Raw genomic sequence first — 26,366 nt, 5'->3', positions numbered from 1 at the left:
GTACTGTTACCTGGAGTATCCTATCCTGTTGCAGACTTGCTTTCCATGATCCAAGTTCCAGTTGTCATGACACACTGGCCTCCAGCCAAAATCCTTAGACTTGGCATAAAGTACAAAAGTTGAGTTTGCCAACAGGACTGAAATTTGAAAGGAAACATAACATTGTAGCAAACCCTCTTGTCTATCTCACAAAAGCTCTTCAACTGGGTAAAACATTGTAAAATGGCATGAAAACTTTAGTTAGTTAGAAATCAGCATGTTGTATTCTAATAAATAACTGTGATTGCAATGTGGCCAAAGATATTCCCATTCCCATTGATTAATAAACATTTTGAATAGGTTTTTGTCGGTCTAAGAAGCAGAGACCTTTATGTCACTGCTTTATGGCCTATCAATAATTTGGTGTAAATCTCAATATCTGGTGGCAGTTTTATACTCTTGGAGTGTTCTCCTCTGGAACAGCTACCTCCACACTAATTATCTAATTCCAGATTTTAAATAAAGGAGTGTGTGTTGCGATATTTAATACGCTAAAACTGAAACTTACCAGATACACAAAATCAAAGGCACTCATACACGAACCGAGATACAAGTAAGGGATATCAAGTTATGCCAACTATCTTCTACTATAGTTCTGGCGGACTGTTTCTGGGAACTTTAGCTCTGATATTTCAGGAACGATAATGATCAGGCAGTCAGCATTAAAAAGTCAGCTTCCAGAGACCACACGTGCGCAGGTAAACGTGTCAAAATCAGGAAGATGCAGCCCAAGTTGCCTTGCTCCTGAAGAACTTGAGCTGTACCAAGAAACTTGGGATTGGAATAAATGGAAGGCTGTGAGGTTGTGGTACTATTTAGAAACCTGCTACACATTCCAGACAAATGTGAGGGCTTGTCCATTCAGGTTCAAGTGAAGTTTTAACGTGTCAACAAGAATTACTGCCAACAAACCTCTCAGAAACTGAAACTTAACTTTTCAAACAAGGAATCTCATTCCTTCAGATTTTAATTATTGTTGGGGATTTTTAAAAGTTAAGAAGTAAAATTTCCATTTCTCTTTAACTCTGATTATTTTGCTTTCTGTCCAGGACTTGTCATAAAATTAGCAATTCCAATTTCAAACATTTTCTGGGATTCCTGCCACTTGTGAGTGGAATTATCCATTGAAGCCACCCCACATCAGCGGTAGACCTATGGCAGTGGGGGTGGGGGGGGGGGGGGGGGGGGGGGGGGGGGGTGTTGTTGTGTGATGTTGTACGGAGTAAATAAAGGCATGATGGGAAAACTGGGCAACTACTGGGTACAATGTAAGAAAAGTTGACTTCGCATAACCTAAAGCCTGAATAAGATCAGAGATGGTCAAGCTGATCCGAAATGCCTGGGCTCCGCAAATTCTGATAAGACTAACTCGTCATAACCCAAAGCAGTCTAAATACGACAAGATAGGGTCAGAAGAATTCTCCTCCGACTTTTAAATATTCGATCAAAGGACAAAATAATGGTCTGAGTGATGAGACAAAGAGTCCTGAAAGGTCAGCAAGGTGACGCCTGTTTTATGACATTGCTTATGTTTGTCCTTCTGATCGAATTCCTGACCAAGCTGTAGTCACGTTATCCTGATTCTGATAATGTATAAATACTGAGCTAATTTTCTGTGAAAGCGCGGACTTGAGTAGGAATCAGCAGTGACACTCCCTGCTCTCCGACCTCAACTTTCAGCCAAAACTGCATGCAGTCTGTTTGAAAATAAAGTCTTGTTATTTTTCCAGAACAAGCATTGTTGAATCTTTCTACCACAGTCCAGAAGCGGGAAAAATATTGACTTCTACAGTTGACGGGACCAGAGAATCCCAATGACTGGAGAATTCCGTCCAACTAAAGGCAATGAGGTAACGGGTGCAAACGAAGCGCAAATGTCACATGATCAAATGTCACATGATTAAATCTCCAGGAATGTTTCAAACCAGAGTTAGGAACCTAGATTTACAGGAAAGAAGGAGATGTTAAAAACAGGCTCTATTGAAGACAAACACAAAGCAATACCACTGCAAAATCTTTCTTACAGCATTCTTCATCCCTGCCATTCCGGCATTGAGGCACTCCATCACACCAATGTGATGGGCTCACACAGGCATCATCTTTTCCACAGGGTATGCAATTGGAACTCGAAACTAAAACAAGAAATATAAAAGATTAAAAATGCCTTTTGTGCAAACCCCTTCCGTTCAGTCCCATATATAAACCTCGATACTCTTCCAAAACCAATGTGTGGATATTGATGCTCCTCCCAAAGCAGGATTGCGGGAGGGGGCGTCAAATTGGGCAGGAGGATGGCAGCTGGGGACCCCGCCACCTCCACTCCTCTGTCCTGGTTAAGTCCGTGGTGGGCAGGCTCATGGTTGGTCTTCCCACTCTGCCACCAATGGAGACCCAACTTGCTTTTCAAAATCTCGACAAAGCTTTACACATTTCCTTGTTAAATATCATTTCCCGTTTGTCTGTCCAATTTTGCTGTCAATCTAAATCTGTGAACCTTTAGCTATATCTTCCGGATAGGATTTTGCTGACAGGAAGAAAGTTTACGAGTGAGCCCTGTTGCTTTTCCCGCCTGCCTTGCATTTCATGCAGAAAACATTGGCGAGATTCTGGTGGAGTGGTGATTGAGTCAATTGCCATTCTGCTCCGAATTTATCACCTTAAAATGAAGCCGTTCCTGGATCAGACGATATCATTCCAACTCAGTGGGTTCCCTTGGCCTACTAAGTTGCCATTAATCAGGTAAGTTTAAAGATCCGGCCACGTTGACAAACCAGGGAGAAACTAAGTAAGGTAAGTGGGTAGGATTTGGGAGTGGGGCTCGGGTCAGGCTGGGCCTGGATGAAGGTCATCGTCAGATTGAGCATGGGCAAGGTGGTCGGGTCGGGTCAAGTCGGGCCTGAGGGGGGAGGGTCTGGTCGTTGGGGCAGCGGTCATGTCGGGTCAGGCTGAGGGCGGGGGAGGGTTGGTTGGGTCGAGCCTTTGGCTCAGATCTGGGTTGGTGGTCAGGTCGGTCCTGGCGGTGGTGGTTGGATGGGTGGGGATGGGGGCGGTTGTTGGATCAGGCTTTTGGGATGTGCGTGGTTGGGTTCGGCCTCTGTGAGGGGGAAGGTGGAGGTCGTGAAAAAAAAATGAAAATCACTTATTGTCACGAGTAGGCTTCAATGAAGTTACTGTGAAAAGCCCCTAGTCGCCACATTCCGGTGCCTGTCCGGAGAGGCTGGTACGGGAATCGAACCGTGCTGCTGGCCTGCTTGGTCTGCTTGAAAAGCCAGCGATTTAGCCGAGTGAGCTAAACCAGCCCCTCGTGTTGGGTTGAGTTGGCCTTCTTGGGTCAGGGGGTGTAGTGGAGTTGCGTGGGAGATCAGGAGGGGTAGCCGATGTTGGAGGTAATCCTATGAGCGGTCAGACGGGTGGGGGAATCATAGAATTTACAGTGCAGAAGGAGGCCATTTGGCCCATCGAGTCTGCACCGGGCCTTTGAAAGAACACCACATTTATGCCCACACTTCAACCCTATCCCCGTAATCCACTATCCTACCCAACCTTTTTGGACACTGAGGGCAATTTATCATGGCCAATCCACCGAACCTGCACATCTTTGGACTGTGGGAGGAAACCAGAGCATTCCGGAGGAAACCCACGCAGACACTGGGAGAACGTGCAGACTCCGCACAGAGAGTGACCCAAGACGGGAATCGAACCTGGGACCCTGACACTGTGAAGCAACTGCGCTAACCACTGTGCTACCGCACTGCCCTAATTATAATGGAGATAGGGTGTAACAGTACAATAGTTACTCAGAAGCTACAAGTGATTCTTCTAATGTTTCCTCAGGAACTAATACTTGTTGGAGCCATCCACATTTGTGATTTAAATCACATTATCGCATGATTCCCAGTGCAAGGCAATCGCCCAAAGGAAGTTTGACCTTCGCAGGCATCCTTACCTTGGAAATTGTTGGGGTGCGGATCCCAATGCAACGTTAGTGTGGTCCCAATGCTACTTTGGTGTGCCCCTTGTGTACACTGCCCCTAAACGTGGAGGTTTGGGCCATTACTTCATTTTTTTTAAATCCAAAACTTCACATCTGAAACAACAACAGCGGGGAGGGAAATTCTTTATGATACTCACTAAAATACCAGATGATGGCGGATATGATTCCCAAGGCAAGCAACACACCAGAGGCAACCAAGCCAATTATAATGTTTTTCTTTTTCGCTGTAACGACAGCACCGTATAAAGCGTGTTAGAGGAGCAAAGAAACGTCTGGTATGTCACATTAAGGTAGTTACCTATCTGAGAGAGAGCGCATCCGTTTTTAAATAGGATTACACAGCACCGGAACAGACCATTCGGCCTGCACGTGCGTGCTGCTATCGTGCTGCACACGTTTCCGGTGGCCGGCATGGAATGAATGGTCGCTTATTTGGGAGCTCCGACTCCTGATGGACCTTTGAGACCTTTTTTACCCGACTTATGGGGAATTTAATCGGCAAAATATGAGATTGGTGAGGTTGAGGAGAGGGATTACCCACCAATGTATGGATTCGTGGACCAGACATGGTCTGAAAAGGAGAGGTCATTGGTCAAAGAAGGGAGTGGCGTCTGCAGCACAGGAAAACATGGCAGAGGCTCAAGGACTGGGATTGTCGGCCCAATGGTCAACGGAGCATCTGGTCCCTCCAGGCGAGCTTTGATAAGCAAAGACAAGAGTACCTGGACCCGATTAAGACAGGGATTGACCGGGTGGAGCAAAGATTGAAAGCCCAAGGACAGGCGATCCAGAAGGTGGAAGAGGCAGCAGCTGAGCACGAGGACCAGCTAACCGCAATGGCATCGGCGATGGGGCTAATGAAGGACCACCAGAAAAGGCTGCAAGAGAAGGTGGAGGATCTGGAAAACAGGTTGTGCAGGCAGAACCTGTGGATCGTTGGCCTCCCGGAGGGCAGTGAGGGATTGGATGCAGGGACATATGTGACGCGTTTATTCGAGAAGCTCCTCGGGGAAGGTGCGTTTAGTCAGCCCTTGGAAGTGGACAGGGTGCACAGAGCGCTTATGAGGAAGCCGCGGATGAACGAGCCTCCAAGGGCAATGGTGGTACAAATGCACCGGTTCCTGGACAAGGAACAGATCTTGAGGTGGGCCAGGCAGACAAGGAGCTGCAAATGGAAAGATAATGAGCTGTGCATTTACCAGGACTTGGGTATGGAACTGGCCAAAAGAAGGGCGAGCTTCAATAAAGTTAAATCGGCCCACTTTAAGAAGGGGGTGTAGTTCGACAAGCTGTATCCAGCTGCTTTGTGGATCACTTACGAGGGGCAAGAGCTTTATTTCGGATCGCCGGATGAGGCGATGAACTTTGTTAAGGACAGGGGACTGGCAGGTGATGGAGGACATTGAACTTGGGGGTGAGTAATTCTGTACCTATGCTGCTAAATTTCTTTTCTCTTTGGGTGCTGTATGTATTGTTTTGGTCCCAATTTTTGGGCCGTAGCTCAGTATTGTATGCTGGTGAACTTTGTTCTGAAAGGGGATTGGTGGGTGGAATTTTCTTCTTTATGTTTGTTGGGAATTGTTATGTTTTGCATATGGATGTTCGAGCGGTGGGGAGGGAGATCAGTGGGGGGTATGTTGCTTGGTGCCATGGGTGGCGGCTACCAGGCTGGCTTGGCGGGCTAGCTCACGGAAGCACAGTGGGGGGGCGAGCAAGTGATAATGTTGTGGGGGGTTGGGATTGTTATTTTGTTATAGGGGGAGGGGGAGGGAGAGTGGAAAGTGTTCAGCTGACAGGAGAGGGACTAGCGCTTGGAGACAAATTGGAGGTCGTTGACGGTGGACACCCAAGGGCGGGCCTGAGGAGGCGTGGGACGCGGGCCGGTAGCTGGCCTGAGAAGAGTGATGGCTGACCGGCGGGGTGGGGTGAGGGCGTGTGGGGGGGGGGGGGGGGGGGGGGGGGGTTGTCCCCAAACCAGGCTGATCACATGGAACGTGAGAGGAGGACTGAATGGGCCGGTCAAGAGGGCTCGCGTATTTGCGCATTTGAAGAGTTTGAGGGCGGACGGGGCAATGTTACAGGAGACACACCTGAGGGTAGTGGATCAGACTAGGCTGAGGAAGGGGTGGGTTGGGCAGGTGTTTCATTTGTGGCTAGACCCTAAAACTAGGGGGGCTGCGATCTTGATCAATAAGTGGGTGTCATTTGAGGTAAGAAGCATAGTGGCTGACTCGGAAGGGGTAGGTATGTTAGGTGAGTGGGAAGCTGGATGGCGATGCAGGTGGTATTAGTAAATATTTACGCACCAAACAGGGATGACGTGGAGTTTATGAGGTAGGTGTGAGAGAAGATTCCAGACCTGGACTCGCAAAGGTTGATTCTGAGGTTGGATTGGTCAAGTTCAAGACAGGGAGGGTACCAGCCGCGGCGAAGGAGCTAAATGGGTTATGGAGCAGATGGGAGGGGTAGATCCGTGGAGGTTCGGACGCCAAAGAGCGAAGGAGTTTTCTTTTTTCTCACATGTATTGCTGGATTGATTTTTTTCATTTTGAACAGGGCTTTGCTGGCGGGAGTGGTAGATGCCGAGTACTCGCCGATTGTTGCATCGGACCATACCCCACACTGGGTGGATTTACGGGTGAGCAAGGAGGCGGGTCAGTGCCCGCAATGGAGATTGGATGTAGGACTGTTAACGGATGAGGAGGTGGGCGGGCGGGTGAGGGAGACTATCCAGAATTATTTGGAGATAAATGACATGGGGGAGGTTTCGCAGCAATGGTGTAGGAGGCACTGAAGGCAGTAGTTAGGCGGGAGCTGATTTCGATATGGGCTCATAGGGAGAATGTGGAGTGGGCAGAGATGGATAGGCTGGTTAGGGAAATACTCCAGGTGGATAGAAGGTACTCCGAAATTCCGGAGTCAGGGCTGTTGAAGGAGCGGCAGAAGTAGCAGACGGAGTTTGGTCTGATATCTACAGGGAAGGTAGTGGGGCAGTTGAGGAAGGTGAGAGGGGTGGTATATGAGTCTGGTGAGAAGGCCGGTAGGATGCTAGCACACCAGCTCAGGAAAAGGGAGGCGGCCAGGGAGATAGGAAGAGTGGAGGAGGAGACGGGGAGAACACGGTCTTGAACCCGACGGGGATAAACGGGGTGTTCAATGAGTTTTACAGTCGGCTGTATGAGTCGGAGCCCACAGCTGGGGGGGGGAGGAGATGAGGCAGTTTATGGAGGGTTTGGAGTTTCTGAAGATGGAGGAAGGGTTGGTGGAGGGGTTGGGCGCCCCGATCGGGAGTGTCGAAGTAGTAGAGGGATTGGAGGCCACGCAGTCGGGCAAGGACCCGGGACAGGATGGCTACCCAGTTGAATTTTACAAAACGTTTTCTGGGATGCTGGGCCTGCTGTTGGTGAGGGCATTTAATGAGGCAAGGGAGAGGGGTGTTCTTCCCCCAACAATGTCATAGGCCTCGATTTCATTGCTCCTGAAGCAGGAGAAGGACCCAGAACAATGTGGGTCACACAGGCCAATCTCCCTGATAAATGTAGACACCAAATTGCTGGTCAAAATTCTGGCCTCGAGGATAGAGGACTGTGTTGCGGGGGTGATAGGGGAAGACCAGACGGGGTTTGTCAAAGGCAGGCAATCAACGGCCAATGTTAGAAAGCTCTTGAATAGAATCAGGATGCCCTACGGTGGGAGGGAGGTGGAGATAGTGATCGCTATGGACACACAGAAGGCCTTTGACCGGGTGGAGTGAAATTATCTCTGGGAGGTTATGGGGCAGTTTGGGTTTGAGCAGGGCTGTGTTGACTGGGTTCGGTTGCTGTATCAGGCACCGGTGGCGAGTGTGTGGACGGATCGGGTGAGTTTGGACTACTTTAGACTGCACCGGGGGACAAGGCAGGGATGCCCCCTCTCCCCACTGTTGTTTGCCTTGGCCATTGAGCCATTAGCAATGGCGCCAAGAGCGTCAAAGGACTGGAAGGGGCTAGTCCTGCGGGGGCTGGGGTGGAGGGCAGTGTGGGGGGGGGCGGTCGTGGGGGCCGAACACACGGTCTCATTAAATGCAGACGACCTACTCGTGCATATTTCTGACCCGTTTGGGGGGATTGGAGAGATTATGCGGAGTTTAGGGGAATTTGGCCGGTTCTCTGGGTACAAATTGAATATGGGTACGGGTGAGGTCTTTGTCATCCAGGTGAGGGGGCAGGAGAGGAAACTGGGGGGGGGGGGGGTTGCCATTTAATGTGGTGGGATGGAGCTTTCGTTACTTGGGTATTCAGGTGACACAGGGTTGGGAGCAGCTGCATCACTTAAATCTGGCCCGGTTAGTTGAGCAAATGAAGGAGGATTTTTGGAGGTGGGACATGCTCCCGTTGTCACTGGCGGGGAGGGTATAGGCCTTAAAGATGACGGCTCTCCCGAGATTTTTGTTTGTTTTCCAGTGCCTCCCTATTTTTATACCCAAGGCCTTTTTTAAGCGGGTGAATGCGGTGATCCCTGGGTTTGTGTGGGCCGGTAAAACCCATGAGTAAGGAAAGTACTGCTGGAGCGGAGCCGGGGGCAGGAGGGGGGGGGGGGGCATTGGCACTGCTGGACTTTAGGGACTATTACTGGGTGGCAAATATAGCCATGATCAGGAAGTGGGTGGCGGGGGAGGGATTGATATAGCAGCGGGTAGAGGGGGCTTCATGTAAGGGCACAAGTTTGGGGGCATTGGTAATGGCTCCTCTGCCATTCTCGCCGCCCGAGACTCCACAATGCCGATGGTAGTGGCAGCCCTGATGTTTGGGGACAGTGGCGGAAGCATATGGGAGTGGAGGGAGCGTCGATGTGGGCTCCAATTGTGCCAATCACCGGTTTGTCCCAGAGAGGTTGGATGGGGGTTTTCGGAGGTGGCAGAGAGCGGGGATTGAGAGGCTGGGAGATCTGTTTACTGATGGGAGCTTCCCCTGTTTGGAAGAACTGGAAGAGGAATTTGAATTGCCGACGGGAATGCATTTCGTTATCTGCAGGTTATTTCCGCTTCTATCGCCACAGGGGATACAGGACAAGGTAGTCTTGAGAACTGGAGTGGGCGAGTGGAAGGCATCGGAAATCTATAAAGAACTTTATGGAGTGGGAGGAAACTCAGATAGGTGAGATAAAGAGTAAATGGGAATGTGTTGCTCCTCGTGTCTTAATAAAGCTCGTAGTCTCAAAGGTGGAGAAGATGCTTTATTGTGAATTTGTTCTGTCTTCAGAGCTTAACTTACGGCTACCTCAAATGCTGCCTGCCTGTGTCTGTGTCCTGCTACGAGTTCTGCCTTCCGTGAAGTGTGTCCTCACTTCCTGTCCCTGTGTATTTATAGCTCTCCCGTGCTCCCTCTAGTGCTTGCTCAGTTGTATTGCATCTACACTGATACACAATCACCACATCCCCCCTTTTTTCTTTACATATTTTCTGTACATCGTTAAAGAAAATTGTACAAAACAGTTACTTATGATATGTGTATCTATACAAGTGATGGTGCTATTGCATATTTTACAAAGCCAATTTATATTTATGAGTCCAATCTTAATAAAAACATTTATGAGTCCAAACTTGATGAATTTGTTCACTGAGTTTTTTCTTTTGTTGTTGTTGACGTGGTGATATTGATATTGCAACTCCGTTGTGAATGTTGTCGGTGTTCTTGTTATTTTAAGTAACGAATACGTCATCCCATGGTGTTTGCATGGTCGAACCACTGATGTCGACTGACATGGACTTTTTTCTGTGCTTGTGGTATCGATTTAGTATGTCATCTGCCTTGAAAGCTGGTGTGCTTGCTTGTTCTGGAACAGATGTGAGTTTGTGCAATTCGTTGTCATCCCATGGCATGTTTGTAGTCTTGTCATTGTTTTGCAGTGTGCTGTGGCATTGTCCTTCATGTGCAGAGTTGTATCATTTTGTACAAGTCGTTGTTTCATTGCTGTTGTTTCTGTCGTTCCTGTCTTTGTTGTTTTCGTTGCCGTTCTTGTTGCTGTTTTTGTCGTTTCTGTCTTTGTTGTTGTCGCTATCTTTGTTATGCTTCTTGTTGTTTTTGTTGTTCTTGTAGTTTTTGTCATTGTGCTTGTAGTTTTTGTTGTTGCTGTTGTTGTTCTTGTTTCCGCAGTGCTTCTTGCGATTTTTGTTGTTCTTATCGCGCTTCATGTTGCTTTTGATCTTGCTGTTGTTGTTCTCGTTTCTGCTGTGCTTCTTGTGGCTTTTGTTTTTCTTGTTATGTTCAATGAGTGTCCCATGTGGATAATTTGAGTCATTGTCACAGTGTCCTTTGTGGAATCTGTTACATTGAACGTTTCGTCTCGAGAATGGTGAGAATGATCTGATGTTGCATTGATGCTGGTGACATCAGTCATTTGTGGTGGATTTGATTTGTCGTCTTTGCTTTCTTGGTGCTCCTCTTCTGGAGTCAAATTCTTCACGATTTCATTTGACGCGGTCTCTCTGGACTCTTGGTGCTCCTCTTCCGGAATCAAAATCTTCATGGTTTCTATTGGCGTAGTCTCTCTGGACTCTTGGTGCTCCTCTTCTGGAGTCAAAATCTTCATGGTTTCTATTGGCGTGGTCTCACTGGACTCTTGGTGCTCCTCTTCTGGAGTCAAAATCTGCATGGTTTCTATTGGTGTGGTCTCTCTGGACTCTTGGGTGGCCCTACTCTGTGCTTCTGTACAGACAAGCTGAGAACCGTCAGTCTCGCTGTGATCCTGTACCTCCTGTATGTCGAGTGTGATCACCTTGTCACTGTTTTCGCATGCAGTGGGTAGATGTACATTGTCTTCTTCTTGATTATGTGAGCTTGGTAGACTTTCATAGACTGCTTGCGGTTGCTCAGATACGGCGGGTTGACCTTCATGGTCTTGTTCATGCATGGTGTTCGCCAGGGAGTGTTTGCTTGCTTCCCTTTTGGAGTCTTTCATCACTCTCACTGTGGAGCCTGTCATCCCTTTCTCTGTGGAGTCTTTCTGTGCTCTCTGTGTGGCGTCGTCTTCGCCTTGGGTATTGCTGTCATCCAATGTATCGACGATCTGCCATGGCACCATGGTGTTGGATTCATCTACCACGAGTAGATTCGTGTTGAGCTTTGCGACCGTGTCGCTGATGCTGTGATCAGCATATCTGAATAACTCAGCCATGTCTGAGTAGTATTCTTCGAAAACCAAATCATCCTTTTTTGCTTCGGATTTGGTATCGTTGTCTTCATCATTTTTTGCATATCCGAATAACTCAGCCATGTCTGAGTAATATTGTTCGAAAAACAAATCATCTTTTTTTGTTTCGGATTTCTTTTTGTTCTCTTCACTTTGGGTGGTGCAGACTGCTTTTTCCAGGGTGTTGTGAGAGTTATTTTCAACTGTTGGTTTAAGTTCAGGCGTTTTTCTGTGTTCTGAGGCAAGAAAATTTGGTTTTACAGCTTTAAGTATCTTGTTTTCAATTTTCGGGCATTTCCCTTTTAAGTAGGCGTGGTCCGGATGCTCAGACGTCATGACGCTCATGACGTCATGCGTAGGAATCAATTGCGCATGCACAAATCGGCCTTCCTTTACCGTGCGGTTTTGTGTCCACTGCGCATGCGCGGCGCAGCGTAATGATCAGCAACACAAACTTTTTTAAACTGTGCATGCGCGGCTTGTTTCCTGCGCATGCGCAGATGCAGATTTTAGTTTTGTGTCTCTCAGAGACTGTAAAATGTGCTCAGACGCCATTTTATCACGGATTTCAGCGTTTTTTTCCCTGAAAGTTGTAAATTACCTTTTCCTTTCAATCTGTACTGGATTTCAGCATTTTGGCTTTGTGAAAAATTCAAGTTATTTCTTCTTTTTGATCTGTACTTTTCACTCGTGATTTCTTGACTGAACCCTTTCTGTTCTGATTTTGATAGTTTGAGTTTTGCATCACTCAGTCTCTGTGCAGTTTGGCCTCTGAGCATTCCGTGCTGTTCAAATTCCTTACAGTACTCTTCAAATTTTTTTCGTATTATTTGTCAGTTGTTGCTGTCTTCACCTTTTGAGTATTTAAATCCATTATATACTTTCCTAGCTTCATGTCCTGCGATGAGCATTGCTATTTTAATTTCGTCTGAGGCTGCTGCTACATCATTAGCTATGATATAAAAATCGAACATTTGTTTAAATATTTTCCAGACATTTCTTACATTGCCGGTCATGTCCAGCTGAGGTGGGCGTCCAAGCCACATCCTCGAATAAGCGATGCCTTCCCAAGTCAAATGTCCAGTAGGAGTTTTTCTTGCCATTTTGGTCTTTCTGTGTCTGCAGCTGAGTTGTCTTGTAGTAAGCGTCTGAAGCCAATCCTGGGTACCATGTGTTGTTCCTCGTGTCTTAATAAAGCTCGTAGTCTCAAAGGTGGAGAAGATGCTTTATTGTGAATTCGTTCTGTCTTCAGAGCTTAACTTACGGCTACCTCAAATGCTGTGTGTCTGTGTCCTGCTACGAGTTCTGCCTTCCGTGAAGTGTGTCCTCACTTCCTGTCCCTGTGTATTTATAGCTCTCCCGTGCTCCCTCTAGTGCTTGCTCAGTTGTATTGCATCTACACTGATACACAATCACCACAGGGAAGATGAGTTGGGAAAGGAGTTAGAGGCTGGTTTGTGGGAGGATGCCCTGAGCACAGTCAACACGTCCTCATCATGTGCCAGGCTCAGCCTGATACAATTCAAGATGGTTCACCGGGCACACATGATGGTGCAGCTTTTTTGGGGTAGAGGACAGGTGTGTGAGGTATGCAGGAGGACCCGAACATCATGTCCACATGTTGAGGGCATGTGCGAAGCTGAGGGGATTCTGGCAGGGATTTGCTGATCTCATGTCCACAGTGCTAAATTTAGGGTGGCACCGAGTCCAGAGGTGGCGATTTCTGGAGTGTCGGAAGACCCGGGAGTCCAGGGGGCGAGAGAGGCCGACGTTTTGGCCTTTGGCTCCTTGGTAGCCTAGAGACGGATCTTATTAGCGTGGAGGCACTCGCACCCACCGAAACCAAGGGTATGGGTTAGCGGCATGGCCAGGTTTCTCAGGCTTGAGAAAATTAAGTTGGCCCTGAGAGGATCAATGTTAGGGTTCGTTCGCAGGTGGCAGCCGTTTATCAACTTCTTCGGGGGAGACGAAACTGGTGGCAGATTCTAGAAGGGGGGGGGGTTCGGGAGTAAGCAGGGCAGGGGGAATTAGGGTAGTTTGGTTGAGCTTAGGCCAGGACAGTGGGAGATGGAGGGGTGGTGTTACGCGCTGAATTATGTTTACAATTGTATTTGTATCTTCTGTTGTCATAAAACCATAAACGCCTGAATAAAATGTTGTTAAAAAAAATATATGCTCTACACAAGCCTCCTCATCTTCTTCATCCAACCCCATCAACGTAATCTTCGATTCATCTCTCCCTCATGCACTCGGCCAGATTCCCCGTAAATTAATCTGTGAGGAGAATTTCACCAGCCTGAATGAGATGGGGATCTGTGGGGGTGGGGGGGGGGACCACGTCCCACCGTGGGGGAATTTTACAAACAGCGGGACCAACTTTGAACGCAAATTCAGCGCGGGGTTAGGCCGCAGTTTGCGTTTTGTTCGCAAACCAGATGTGGCTGCCCCGCCCAGGCGTGGGAAATGGCCTCATGATGCGAGAGAGACGGAGAAAGCTTCCTGTCCATTTTACCATTCCCAGAAATTTGTACAATAAGCTACAATACCAGGCAGTGAGTGGAGTCATCCAGGAAGAAGGGGCGGCACATACCTGGCACGGCGACAAAACTTTTCTGATTGAATGATTGGCCCCCATAAATTGGAGGCTCGTAGACATACGGTGGCTGGTGATGTGAGGGAAATGGGTGCTCTTGAACCAGAGGATTAGTACTCTGTGAGTAGTTTGTACTCATGTGGGGACCCCCTCCCTGGAAAAGAAAAGAGGGTTTAAGCATCAGTTCTGTCCCCCACCACCCAATTCTTAGCATCTTAACTTGCTTCTAATTATAATGGAGACAGAAGTTCCTCTGTGGCAAGCAAGCAGGTGATCTATTGCACTGACCTCCACCGAGACGTGTCAGGCTCCATTTTGAACTCTGCTCTCCCCGATTCCTAAGCTGCAGCTTCGGAGAGTGAAGGCAGACCGAATGGAGGCTGCCTTGGATTGCTCTAGGTTATGGGATGCTAGGAATGTCAGAGGGTGGCAATCCAGCTTGGGTAGTCCCTGTCATTGCCGGTGGCCAATTTACTGGAGCCGGAAGGTCCCACTGACAGTGAGGTGGAGGAGCACAGAGAGTGGGGGAGGGGCATGGATATTGGATAGAGTGGTCTCAAAAGTGAGGGGATTGAGCACTGGCACTTGGGGGTGAGGAAGAGTCGACAGTGGTGAGGGGCACTGATAGTGGAGTAGGGAGGACAGAGGTGGGGCAAGGGGCCACTGGCAGCGAGTGAAGGGGGCACCGACAATAATTGGAGGCTGGTAAGTGGGCCGGAGGATCGGCAGCTGGTGGAGGGAGCACTGACAGTGATGAGGGGCCACTGGCTATGGTGATGCAGCACTGGCAGTGGTGAGGGTGCAGAGATAGCTGGGCCTGGGAGCACTGGCAGTGGTGAGGGTGCACAGGCAGCAGGACTAGGGGCACTGGCAGCGGTTCAGTAGCACTTATGGTGATATACCTGTGCATAGTTTTGTATATAGTTGTCTATCATAGTAATCGATGCAACCTCCAACCAGCTGGTGGCGATAGAGATCTACCATGTGACTCGAAATATTGGGCGGTTGGTTGTAAGTTGGACAAGAGAACAGTCGCACGAGAAGTTGCTCCAAGAGAATTCACTGAATTCAATTATTATTCACAGCTTGTATTATAATTTATTTGTTATCTTTACACATGTTCATCTTGTTAATGAATTATCTTACCAGTCAAAGAACTAGATGTTATGAATGCATCTGTACTATGACCATAACACAGAACATAACAGTACTGACAGCTGCGAAGGATGCACTGAGTGTGGTACGGGAGCAATGCTGCCAGTACTTGACATGTATCCACTATCTTAAACGCTGAGATTTACGAGGATGCGTGTAGGTTGCAGTACAGAATCAGAACATTCAGCCTAACCCGTCCATATTGACATGTTCAACCAGTCCCAGTTTACATTCAATTGTTCTTTCCAAATCTTGTTTCTTTATCACCCGCCCAATCTAATCCTCAATGGGGACATTGTTCCCGCCTCAACCACTATCCCTGGAAATTGCCTCGCTAATCTCTGTGCAAGATAACATCAGGGATGGTCGAGTGACTTTAGTTATGAGGGAACATTAGACAAAGCGAGCCTCTGTTTGCTCGAACAGAAAATATAAAGAGGTGATCTAATCAAAGTGTCCAAATTATGAAGCTTTTTGACAAGGAAATAGAAAAGATTATTTGACTAAACTGAAATCCAGAAAATTGGTAAAAGAATGTTGGGAGAATTTTTACGCAGAGACAGAATCCATGGGCAGGATTCTCTAAAAATGGGACTATATCCCCACGCCGGCGGTAAAACCGGCGGCAACAACTCCGGCGTCAACAGTCCAGAAGGTGAGAAATTTCCACCTTTCTCGGGGGCTAGGTTGCCGCCGGAGTCGTCCCCGTAGCTTCAGCTGCCGCCGAACGGCCGGCTTGAGTTCGCGCATGTGCAGAACGGCCAGTGTATTTCCGCGCATGCATGGGGGTTCACTTCTCTGCGCTGGCCCCCGGCCAATATGGCAGAGCCCTACAGGAGCCCGGCGCGGAGGAAAGTACGCCCCCCCCCCTCCACGGAACCAGTCATCCGCAGATCGGTAGGCACTGATCGCGAGTCAGGCCACCGTGGGAGCCCCCTCCTGGGATCGGATCCCCCCCCTGCCCCCCAGGACCGCCCCCGCACACTGCAGGGCTCCCATGTCCCACCATGTGTGAGGTGAGTAATTCATGCCGGCGGGACTGGGCAAAACGTTACGGCCACTGGGCCCATCGGGGCCCAGAGGATCATGGGGGGGCGCCGTTGACAATGGCCCCGACCGGCGTGGCGGGAATCCCGCCGGCCCCTGAAAAACGGCGCCGGAGAATAGGGCAGCCGGTGTCGGGGCGGGATTCAGGCCTCTCCCCGGGATTCTCCGACCCGGCACAGGGTCTTTTAAAGACCAGCATAGGTATTGACATAGACCGGGATTCTCCAAAACCCCGACTAAGTGTTGACACCGGCATAAACACCGGAGTGTTTCACGCTGGCGCCGATTCAGTGGCCCACAAGGGACCAGCACGGTGCCGGAGTGCTGCACGCAGCTTCAGTGTCGATACGCGGCCCTGCACTACTGGCGCGGGTCTGCGCATGTGTGTGGTAGCCGTTTCCGCGCCGGGACGCTATGTCACTACGCCATGTTGCGCGGTGTAGCAACACAGCAGCCCGGCGCGGAAGAAGGAAGGCCTCCCCCGGGATCGCGCATTCCTGCCCCCAATCGGTAGCCCCCAATCGCGGGTCTGGCCACCGTGGAGGCCCCCCCCCCCAGATACTGATCCCTCCGCCACCCCCACCAGGACGGCTGGCATGGCCGCGGGTCCGAGCTCCCGCCGGGTTGGAACCACGCCGGCGGAACTCGGCGGAAACTCGGCCAGTCCACCGCAGAGAATCGCTACAGCCGCCGACCAGCACCACATCGATCCCGCGCGCATGACTGCCTCTGATTCTCCGGTCGGCGGAGATTTGCATCCCGCTGTCAGAGCGGCGTGGCGGGAATTTCCCGCATCACCGGCAATTCTCCGACCCAGCGCCGGCTCGGGGAATCATGGCCATAGAATTTACAGTGCAGAAGGATGCCATTCGGCCCATTGAATCTGCACCAGAAAGACCAACCCACCTAATCCCATACCGCCACCCTAACCCCACAACCCAGTAACCCCACCTAACCTTTTTGGACACTAAGGGTAACTGACCTAACCCGCACATCTTTGGACTGTGGAAGGAAACCGGAGCACCCGGTGGAAACCCACGCAGACACAAGGAGAGCGTGCAGACTCCGCACAGACAGTGACCCAAGCCGGGAATCGAACCTGGGACCCTGGAGCTGTGAAGAACTGTGCTACCGTGCTAGATTGGTTGAATGGCCTTTTCCTCTGCTGTTCAGTCCTCCAGTCTAGAAATTGATCGGGGACTGTTTCTGGACACACGCCAGGCTTGTATCCACCAAAGTTTGGAAATGTAGGAGGCGACTTTATCAAAACTTTTAAAACCCTGAAGGGTATTTTGACAGGTTGAATTTGGAGAGGATGCTTCCTCTTGTGGTGAATCTAGAACTAGCGGGTCTCTATTTAAATATAAGGGGCACAATTTAACAAAATAAAATCAGTCCCGTTGTGGGTGGGTTTAGCTGGGTGTTTACCGGCATCTGTAGCGCCGGGAACAACCCCGTTATTGTACGGGACCTTGGTGGGGCCTTCCCCGCTGAGGCCACACTTACCTTAATTTCCTGCACTATAGGGCTGGTTTAGCACAGTGGGCTAAACAGCTGGCTTGTAATGCAGAACATGCCAGCAGCGCGGGTTCAATTGGGCAGCACGGTAGCATTATGGATAGCACAATTGCTTCACAGCTCCAGGGTCCTCGGTTCGATTCCGGCTTGGGTCACTGTCTGTGCGGAGTCTGCACATACTCCCCGTGTGTGCGTGGGTTTCCTCCGGGTGCTCCGGTTTCCTCCCACAGCCCACAGCAGGTTAGGTGGATTGGCCGTGATAAATTGCCCTTAGTGTCCACAATTGCCCTTAGCGTTGGGTGGGGTTACTGGGTTATGGGGATAGGGTGGAGGTGTTGACCTTGGGTAGGGTGCTGTTTCCAAGAGCCGGTGCAGACTCGATGGGCCGAATGGCCTCCTTCTGCACTGTAAATTCTATGAAAATTCCCGTACTGGCCGCCCTGAATAGGCACCGGAAAGTGGCGACTAGGGGCTTTTCACAGTAACTTCATTGAAGCCTGCTTGTGACAATAAGCAATTATTATTAGTAGTGTTATTGAATAACTCCGCTCGTCAGTGCAGGAAGAGATCTGGCGCCCCAATCTCTGGATCCCCCCATGTGTCCCTGGACCCCCCCCAACTTACCTGTCGGGGGGGGGTGAGGAGTCCTCGATCCCCCTCACCCCACTTCATAAGGATAGGGCATCCCGGGCCAGATCCCGGCGCGGGCAAAATGCCACCCTGACCAGGCACCAACCATGACCAAAATCACCACCCTGACTCACATCACCTGGGAGTCCCCCCAAAGGGCCATTTTGCCTGGTCCCCGTTTGTGGAGACCACGCAATTGGGGTCTCCTCGGCAAGGTCGTTAGATTCCCAGTACTGGTTAGCTCTGACGGAGACATATTTAAGTGTGCCTAATCACATCCCGAGTCAGGCACAATGCGGCTGCTAGATCGTACCCAAGGTATCATTCATTTTAAGAAGGAGATGAGGAGAATGAGGGCCGAGAATCTGTGGAACTCTCTTCCTCAAAAGGCAGTGGCAGCAGAGTCTTTGAATATTTGTAAGGCAGAGGTGAGATGGATTCTTTTTTTTTTATTATAATTTTTATTGGAATTTTTTACAGAAAATATAAAACGTAACGACAAACAATGAAATGCAACAAAATAACCCATAATAACTGTAACACCCCCAGACTGTATCGACGCATGTATCCCATCCCCCACCCCCCCAACCCCAATGAACAACAGAAGAACTTAAAAATAAATTTAAATTAAATAAACAAACATAGTCATCGTCCGCCCCCCACCCCCCCCCCCCCCACACCTTTTCCCTCCCCCTTCCCCCCCACCCCCCCCGGGTTGCTGCTGCTACTGTCCCCGTACCCTATCGTTGAGCCAGAAAGTCGAGAAAAGGTTGCCACCGCCTAAAGAACCCTTGTACCGACCCTCTCAGGGCGAATTTGATCTTCTCTAGCTTAATGAAACCCGCCATGTCATTGATCCAGGTCTCCACGCTTGGGGGCCTCACATCCTTCCATTGTAGCAAGATCCTTCGCCGGGCTACTAGGGACGCAAAGGCCAGCACACCGGCCTCTTTCGCCTCCTGGTGAGATGGATTCTTGATAATCATGGGGGTGAAAAGGTATCGGGGGAAGGCAGGAATGTGGAGTTGAGGTCACAATCACGTCAGCTAACATCGTATTGAAAGGCGGACCAGGCTCGAGGGATCGAGTGGCCTACTCCTGCTTCTAATTCGTATGTCTGTATTTACAAGTGTAAAGACCTAGTGCCTCTTTTAAGAAGCCGCTGAGGTGCTGAAAAATAGTCCAACCAGGTCAGAGCTCTTTCCACCTCCTCACTGGGCCCAGACCCTGCTCGTGCCAGCTTTGTGAGGTCCAATTTCTACCACCGTGATTCCACTTTAGGCCAGAGACAAAAGGGTCAAGACTTAGCCAAAAATAGCCCCATGTAAAGAGAGAGAACATAAAACAATGGTGCAAAAAAAGCCTTGTACTCACTCCATAATTGATGAACGCCATGTTTCAACAAATTCAGAATTGTACAGATTCTGGCCCCAAATCCTGAGGTGTAAGGTGGAATCTGCAAAGGGGAATAAGAAGCTGCTTTATGGGGACGAGTCAACGAGCACGGCACAAGAATTGGCAAAACAACTGGGTTCGAACTGAGTTAAAACTTCACCGAGGCCCTCCCATTCTCACAGCTTAACTTTGTTGAGAGATCAATGATTCGCTCAAGGGGAGGCGAGACAGGGGACCTCAATCCCAAAAGATTGCGACTCTAGGGGGAAAACACTGAGAACATAGAACATACAGTGCAGAAGCAGGCCATTCGGCCCATCGAGTCTTCACCGACCCACTTAAGCCCTCTTCCACCCTATCCCCATAACCCATTATCCCCTCCTAACATTTTTGGTCACTAAGGGCAATTTGTCATGGCCAATTCACCTAACCTGCACGTCTTTGGACTGTGGGAGGAAACCCAGAGCACCTGGAAGAAACCCACGCAGACACGGAAAGAACGTGCAGCCTTCGCACAGACACTGACCAAGCTGCGAATCGAACCTGGGACCCTGGAGCTGTGAAGCAACTGTGCTAACTACCGTGCTACCGTGCTGCCCACTACCGGATAAGAATGGCAGATTCCCTTCCCTTCTAGGCCTTAGTGAACCAGGTAGTGAACGACAATGACAATAGTTTCACCATTGAAATTTCACCATCTGACCTGGCGGGATTTAAACCAGGGCCCCCACCAGTGCATTCCCCTGGGTCTTTCAATTCCAAGTCCATTGACAATACCACCACCTCCCCTCGGCAATGATTGTCCAATGGCCTAGCCTCAGTTTGAGCATGATTGGGTTTTAAATCACCTCTGGCAAAATGTTGTCATTGAATCATTATGACTAGGTTTCCTATCTCCTGTTCATTTGGTCTACCCTCTTTGAAATTTAGTTGCACTTCCCTCTGGCCAACTTATCGTCAATTTCATTCTTCTCATTCATTTGTAATTGCTGGTGTTCCCACTCCCAACATCTCATGGATTTCAGTCACTTCTTCCCAGTCTGTTCTCTCATCAAGGCCAGAGGCCAACTGTGCCTGCTGTCCGTCACTGTCAAAACACAATAATATTAAATGGAGAGGGAGGGAGAGATGCATCCAAAATGGAAGAGAGAATGAAGGACAAAAGATGATCAGAAATGAAACAGGGAAATATATTTAAGAAAAAAAATACAAGACGGATGAATGACCTTTCTTAATGGCATAAACGGACGCCAATTTGCTGGGCGCACTGCGTGGCAGGAACATCCCAGGTCGAATTCCCTGATACATAAGTTAGACTCCATGTTCCCAGGCTAGAATTCTCCATATCCTGTTGTTACTTATGTTCCCTGTCCCTGTGAGAACCGTTTTAGGGATGAGGGACATAAATCGTGTGGACAGACTGGAAGAGCTGGGTTAGAATCCTAGAACTTACAGTGCAGAAGGAGGCTATTCGGCCCATCGAGTCTGCACTGGCCCTTGGAAAGAACACTCTACTTAAGCCCCATGCCTCCACCCCCTCCCCGAAACCCAGTAAACCCACTTAACTTTTTTGGACACTAAGGGCAATTTAGAATGGCCAATCCACCTAACCGGCACATCTTTAGACTGTGGGAGGAAACCGGAGCACCCGGAGGAAACCCACACACACACGGGGAGGACGTGCAGACTCCGCACAGACAGTGACCCAAGCCGCGAATCGAACCTGGGACCCTGGCGCTGTGAAGCAACTGTGCTAAACACTGTACTACTGTGCTGCCTCTGAAAAATAAAAGTTGAAGCATAACAGTTAGAGCAGAGAAGTTTAAGGAGAGACCTGATAGAAGTGTTCAAAATCACAGTTTGGGGCAGCACGGTGGTGCAGTGGGTTAACCCTGCCGTCTCACGGCGCTAAGGTCCCAGGTTCGATCATGGCTCTGGGTCACTGATCATGCGGAGTTTGCCCATTCTCCCCGTGTTTGCGTGGGTTTCATCCCCCACAACCCAAAGATGTGCGGGGTAGGTGGATTGGCCACAATAAATTGCGCCTTGATAGGAATAAATAAATAAATGGGTATTCTAAAGTTTAAAAAAAAAATCTAAGTTCAGACAGAGTAAACAAGGGGAAATCGGTAATCGGGAAACGCTGGTTTCATGAGGTGTCACGAAGGAACATTTTTTCACACAGTAACCCATTATGATCCAGAACGCACTGTTTGAAAGGAAGGAGGAATCAGATTCAAGAATAACATTCCAAGGAGAATTGGGTAAATGGCTGAAGGGGGAATGATTTACAGGGCCATGGGGGTAGGACAAGTGGAGTGGGATTAATTGCAAAGCTCCAGCAAAGAATTGCCACAGCCATGATGGAGTCAATGGCCTGCTTCTGTACAGAATCATTTCATGGTTCTACAGAGATGTTAGATCAAGAATAGGCTCAGCATTGATAAGATCATACGACATAGAGGCAGAATTAGACCACTCGGCCCATCGGGTCTCCTCCGCCATTCAATCACGGCTGATATTTTTCTCATCGCCATTCTCTTGTCTTTTCCCCATAACCCCTGATCCCCTTGTTCATCTAGAACCTGCCTATCTCTGTGTTAAAGGCGCTCAGTGATTTGGCCTCCACAGCCTTCTGCGGCAAAGAGTTCCACAGATTCACCACCCTCTGGCTGAAGAAATTCCTCCTCATCTCTGTTTTCAAGATCGTCCCTGTAGTCTGAGATTGTGTCATCTGGTTCTAGTTTTTCCTACTAGCGGAAACATCCTCTCCATATCCACGGGAGGCCGGGGGGGGGGGGGGGGGGGTGGGGGGGGGTGGTGGGGGGGGGGGGGGGGGGGGGGGGGGGGGGCGGGGGGGGGGGGGGGGGTAGATGGTGTGAATTAAATGCTTCCAGATTTCCCTCCTAAAATGGGCTGGATTTCATTTTAATATTATGTCCCCTTCGCTCTTGCTTTGAGTAGCCAGCCAACAACTGCAGAGTGACCAACTGCGAGGTACACGAGAGCCTTGCCTGCCACATGAGTAATCCGCCAAGTGTCTGCACTTTCAGCAGAGGGTTTAATGGAAAGTGGAAGTGAAGAGTGGTCCGGAGGAGCTTTTCAAGAGAGGGAGGAAATGAATGAGAATCTTCAGAAGACCAATCATGGAAGATGACAAGATAATCAAACAATAATTAAGGATGAGAGGATGGTGAAAGGAATGATTGAGAAGAATAAAACAGTGAGGTACACAGGTGTGGCACTTTGGGCAACTTATCACTGAAATTCACTTTACCTGTGCAAAGTTCACACCATTATCTAATGATGTTGAGACTTACCTGCCAATCACTGGTTTTCCACACTTGCAAAGTAACCAACACTTATATTAACTGATCCTTTGTGATGTTTGTGTCGATGAGAGATGTCACAATGGGTCCCTGATGTCAGGTGAGGTGCCCTCCAGCAGGGAGTCTCATACACACGAATATACAAACAAGAAGCCGGAGTAGGCCATTCAGCCCCTCAAGCCTGCCCCATCATTTACTAGGATCATGGCTGATCTGACAGTCACCTCAACATCTGCACTCTGGCCATTGTCTATGCACAATTCCTGCTTACGCTGTGGAAGAGGGAGCCATTGGGGATCAAGTGCCCCCCCCCCCCGCCCCCCACCGGATGATGATAAAAGCCAACTGGAAGCCAAGAACATCCGAAGACTGGACGATAGTCTCACATCTCCCAACAACATACAAACAGGTAACGAGCTGAGCAGTGACCCAGCTGCAAGACAGAATCAGCATCTCCATGTCTACGTGGGTTTCCTCTCTCAGTCCAAAGATGTGCCGGCTAGGTGGATTGGCCATGTTAAATTGCCCCTTAGTGTCCAAAAGGTTATGTGGGGTTGCGGGGCTAGGGTGGGAGGCCTGGGACAGGGTGGGGTCGTGGGACAGGGTGGGTGCTCTTTCGGAGGGTCGGTGCGGACCCGATGGGCCGATTGGCCTCTTGCTACGGTTAGTTATGGCAGTGCTCGACTTCCAGTGGCGGCCATGGAGTAAACGGCAGCTCTCGGCCTTGGTGTTTTTTTTAATGGTTTTTAAGCCAGTTTTTTCAGGGAATTTCTCAACATAAGTTGATCGAAGGGAGAGGAAAAGGAGGTGACCCTCAATTTATGGAATCGTGTCCAAATAAGAAAAAGAAGAAACCAAAGGATGAGTGAAAGCAAGGCTCAGTGGTCACACGCCCAATGGTCACGAGACAAAGCGTGCCCATGCCAGCTCACTGGTCGATGGAGCAATGGGTCGATGACCTGGATGAGAAGTTCGCCCGGCATCGTAAGGAGTGTGCAGAGGACATGACCCAGGCGACAGCCTCGATTAAGGAGGTGGTTGACCGGGTGGAGGAGAAAATGCCGACCCAGGGACAGGCGATTCAAAAGTTGCAGGAGCTGGCGACTGAACGAGAGGAGGAATCCACTGCAATGGCTAAGGAAATTAGCATTCTACAGGACAGACAGAAACGACTGCAGGAAAATGTTTAAGATTTGGAGAACTGGTCTCGCAGGCAAAATATCCGAATCGTCGGGTTGCCGGAGGGAAAGGAGAGAGCAGGTGCGGGTACGTATGTGGGGAAGATGTTGCAGGAAATGGTCGGGGCCGATGTGTTTGACAAGGCGCTGGAGGTGGACTGGGCACATAGGGTGCTCGTATGTAAGCCCCAGGGTCATGAGCCCCCGAGGGCCATGGTGGTGAGGCTTCATCGATTCCTCAACAAGGCGCGTATCATGAAGTGGGCCAAGCAGACAAAACGGTACATGTGGGAAGAATCAGAGATCCGGGTGTACCAAGACTGGGGACCAGAACTCGCAAAGACGAGAGCAAGTTTCAACAAAGTTAAGGCGGCCCTGTTTGCGAAAGACATTAAATTTGGACTGCTATATCCGGCTTGTCTTTGGGTGGCCTGCAAGACCCGGGAGCTGTACTTTATTTCTCCAGAAGAGGTGGCTATTTTTATGAAGGACAATAATCTTGCTTAAGGACTTTTAAATTCAAACTGTGGTGGACTGAGTTTGGGGGAAGGGATAAAGTGTGGGGGGGCGGGGGGAGAAAAATAGTTCACTGTTTTGTTTTGTCTTGTTTAAAATTTCAGCCTTTCTAATTCTGTGAGTTACATCGCAATGTTCGGGAAGAAAAGGTTTTTTTTCTTCCCTTGTGTAATTTGATTTTGATTTTTTGCTTTATGTACTGGATTGCAGAGGAAAAAACTTTTAAATTGCGAGGGGGGTTTTTCTTTTCTGTAAAACAGATGGTTGATTCGTGCATGCATAATTTGGCTTAAGCTGCTTGAAGCTTCTTCTATTGTGTTTGATTCTGTTTGGAGGTGATGGGACTGATAAGAATCGGCTAAAGGGGGAGGGCTTGGCCCTGTGGCCTGCGCTTTGAGGTATGGTGTGTTTGCGTTTGGGGGTTGTTGTTACTGTGTAGAGTGCTTGTGATATGTTTTAGGGTGATACAATCTGGCAGATGGCAGGTTTTTTGACGCCAGAGGGTGGGAGCTGATGGGCTAGCTGGATAGCTAGTTCACGGGAGCAAAGTGGGGGGAGAGCTGAGGAAAGATGAAGTGGGGGATTTAGCTCACTTGGCTAAATCGCTGGCTTTTAAAGCAGACCAAGCAGGCTAGCAGCACGGTTCGATTCCCGTACCAGCCTCCCCGGACAGGCGCCGGAATGTGGCGACTAGGGGCTTTTCACAGTAATTTAATTGAAGCCGACTCGTGACAATAAGCGAATTTCATTTCATAAAATATTTTCTAAAAAAAAGTTATGGCAGCGCTCATAGAATCCCTGGAATGCAGAAGGAAGCCATTTGGTCCATTCAGCCCCTCTAAAAGTGTACCCTACCCATGTCCACTCCAACATCCACTCCGCCCTATCCCCGTAACCTAACCTGTGCATCCCTGGATACTAACGGAAAATTTAACATGGCCAATCCACCTAACCTGCACATCCAGGTTCAAAAACCTGTATCAGTGGTTTGAAGGTCGGTTTACAGCGGCCATGGAGGTTACTCAGCATCCACCCCCAGAGTTAACTGACCACATTGAGGAAAACAGTAAATGTGCCCAGCATCCCTGGGGGTGAGTTTAGCTATGGCCAAAGCTGTAAAGCAAGTGCCTGGCCACATTTCACAGCCAAATAATGATCAAGGACTTCGATCCCGTTAAAGTTCTGCTGGTGACACATGGATTGTGCTGTCATTGGGCTGAGTTTTATCGGCAGCACCAGTAGGTGGCGATGGCTAATCTTCCATGTCACCAATGGCTCCCCAACACTGGAGGCGAGCTGGTAAACGTCAATGTACCAAAACGAGACAACAGAGCTTGAATGAATTCTGAGACCGCATAGTATTCTTCCAAGTTGGGATGACAAAAATGGCATTAGTTAGGGTGTAAGAAAAATGTTTTTTTAGAGCGCAGTGGAATTAAATGTGGAGATAAGGAAATTTGACCTTAGTTGCATTTCATTACCACCATCATACTGAACGGGGGGGGGGGGGGGGGGGGGGGGGTTGCGGCAGGGAATGCTGGCTGCTTGGAGCATTTCTGTCACCGTTTATCTGCCCTGACTTCAGTGGAAGAGCCGGGAAAATGGTGCAATCTGTATTTTGGTTATTTCTCCTGCCTTTCTGTCCGAGAGAACTCCAAGCTGAAAATCAACCCTGCTCCCTGATTGAATTTTAAACAAGCTCAATTGTTTTTGAATTTATCTTCCTGCTCGGGAGGTTACTCAGATCCGATCATGTGGGGCTAATGTTTAACCCAAATTCTGCCCAGGGAGCACCGACAGGA

The 26,366-nt window shown here is 49.3% G+C and overlaps 1 protein-coding gene across 5 annotated transcripts in view; it reads right to left on the bottom strand.

Moving 5' to 3' along the window:
- The window catches only part of LOC119968762 (transmembrane protease serine 2-like), a 94,343-nt gene that overhangs the window by 36,440 nt on the left and 31,537 nt on the right, over positions 1 to 26,366 (bottom strand). For 3 of the 5 annotated variants that reach the window (XM_038801458.1, XM_038801454.1, XM_038801455.1), the window contains exons 2-7: positions 20,390 to 20,628; positions 19,521 to 19,602; positions 13,794 to 13,950; positions 4,171 to 4,257; positions 2,064 to 2,171; positions 11 to 137 (exon numbers count right to left, since the gene is read on the bottom strand). In XM_038801458.1, coding sequence (XP_038657386.1) covers positions 11 to 137; positions 2,064 to 2,171; positions 4,171 to 4,257; positions 13,794 to 13,950; positions 19,521 to 19,541 — 500 coding nt within the window. In that variant the 5' untranslated portion in view covers positions 19,542 to 19,602; positions 20,390 to 20,628. Of the gene's footprint in view, positions 1 to 10; positions 138 to 2,063; positions 2,172 to 4,170; positions 4,258 to 13,793; positions 13,951 to 19,520; positions 19,603 to 20,389; positions 20,629 to 22,861; positions 22,883 to 26,366 lie in introns of those variants that run through there. The other 2 variants (XM_038801456.1, XM_038801457.1) reach the window with 2 other exon arrangements.

The sequence above is a fragment of the Scyliorhinus canicula genome, chromosome 7 (genome assembly GCF_902713615.1).
Source record: "Scyliorhinus canicula chromosome 7, sScyCan1.1, whole genome shotgun sequence".
Lineage (NCBI taxonomy): Eukaryota > Metazoa > Chordata > Chondrichthyes > Carcharhiniformes > Scyliorhinidae > Scyliorhinus > Scyliorhinus canicula.
This window is presented reverse-complemented; position numbering and strand designations above follow the sequence as displayed.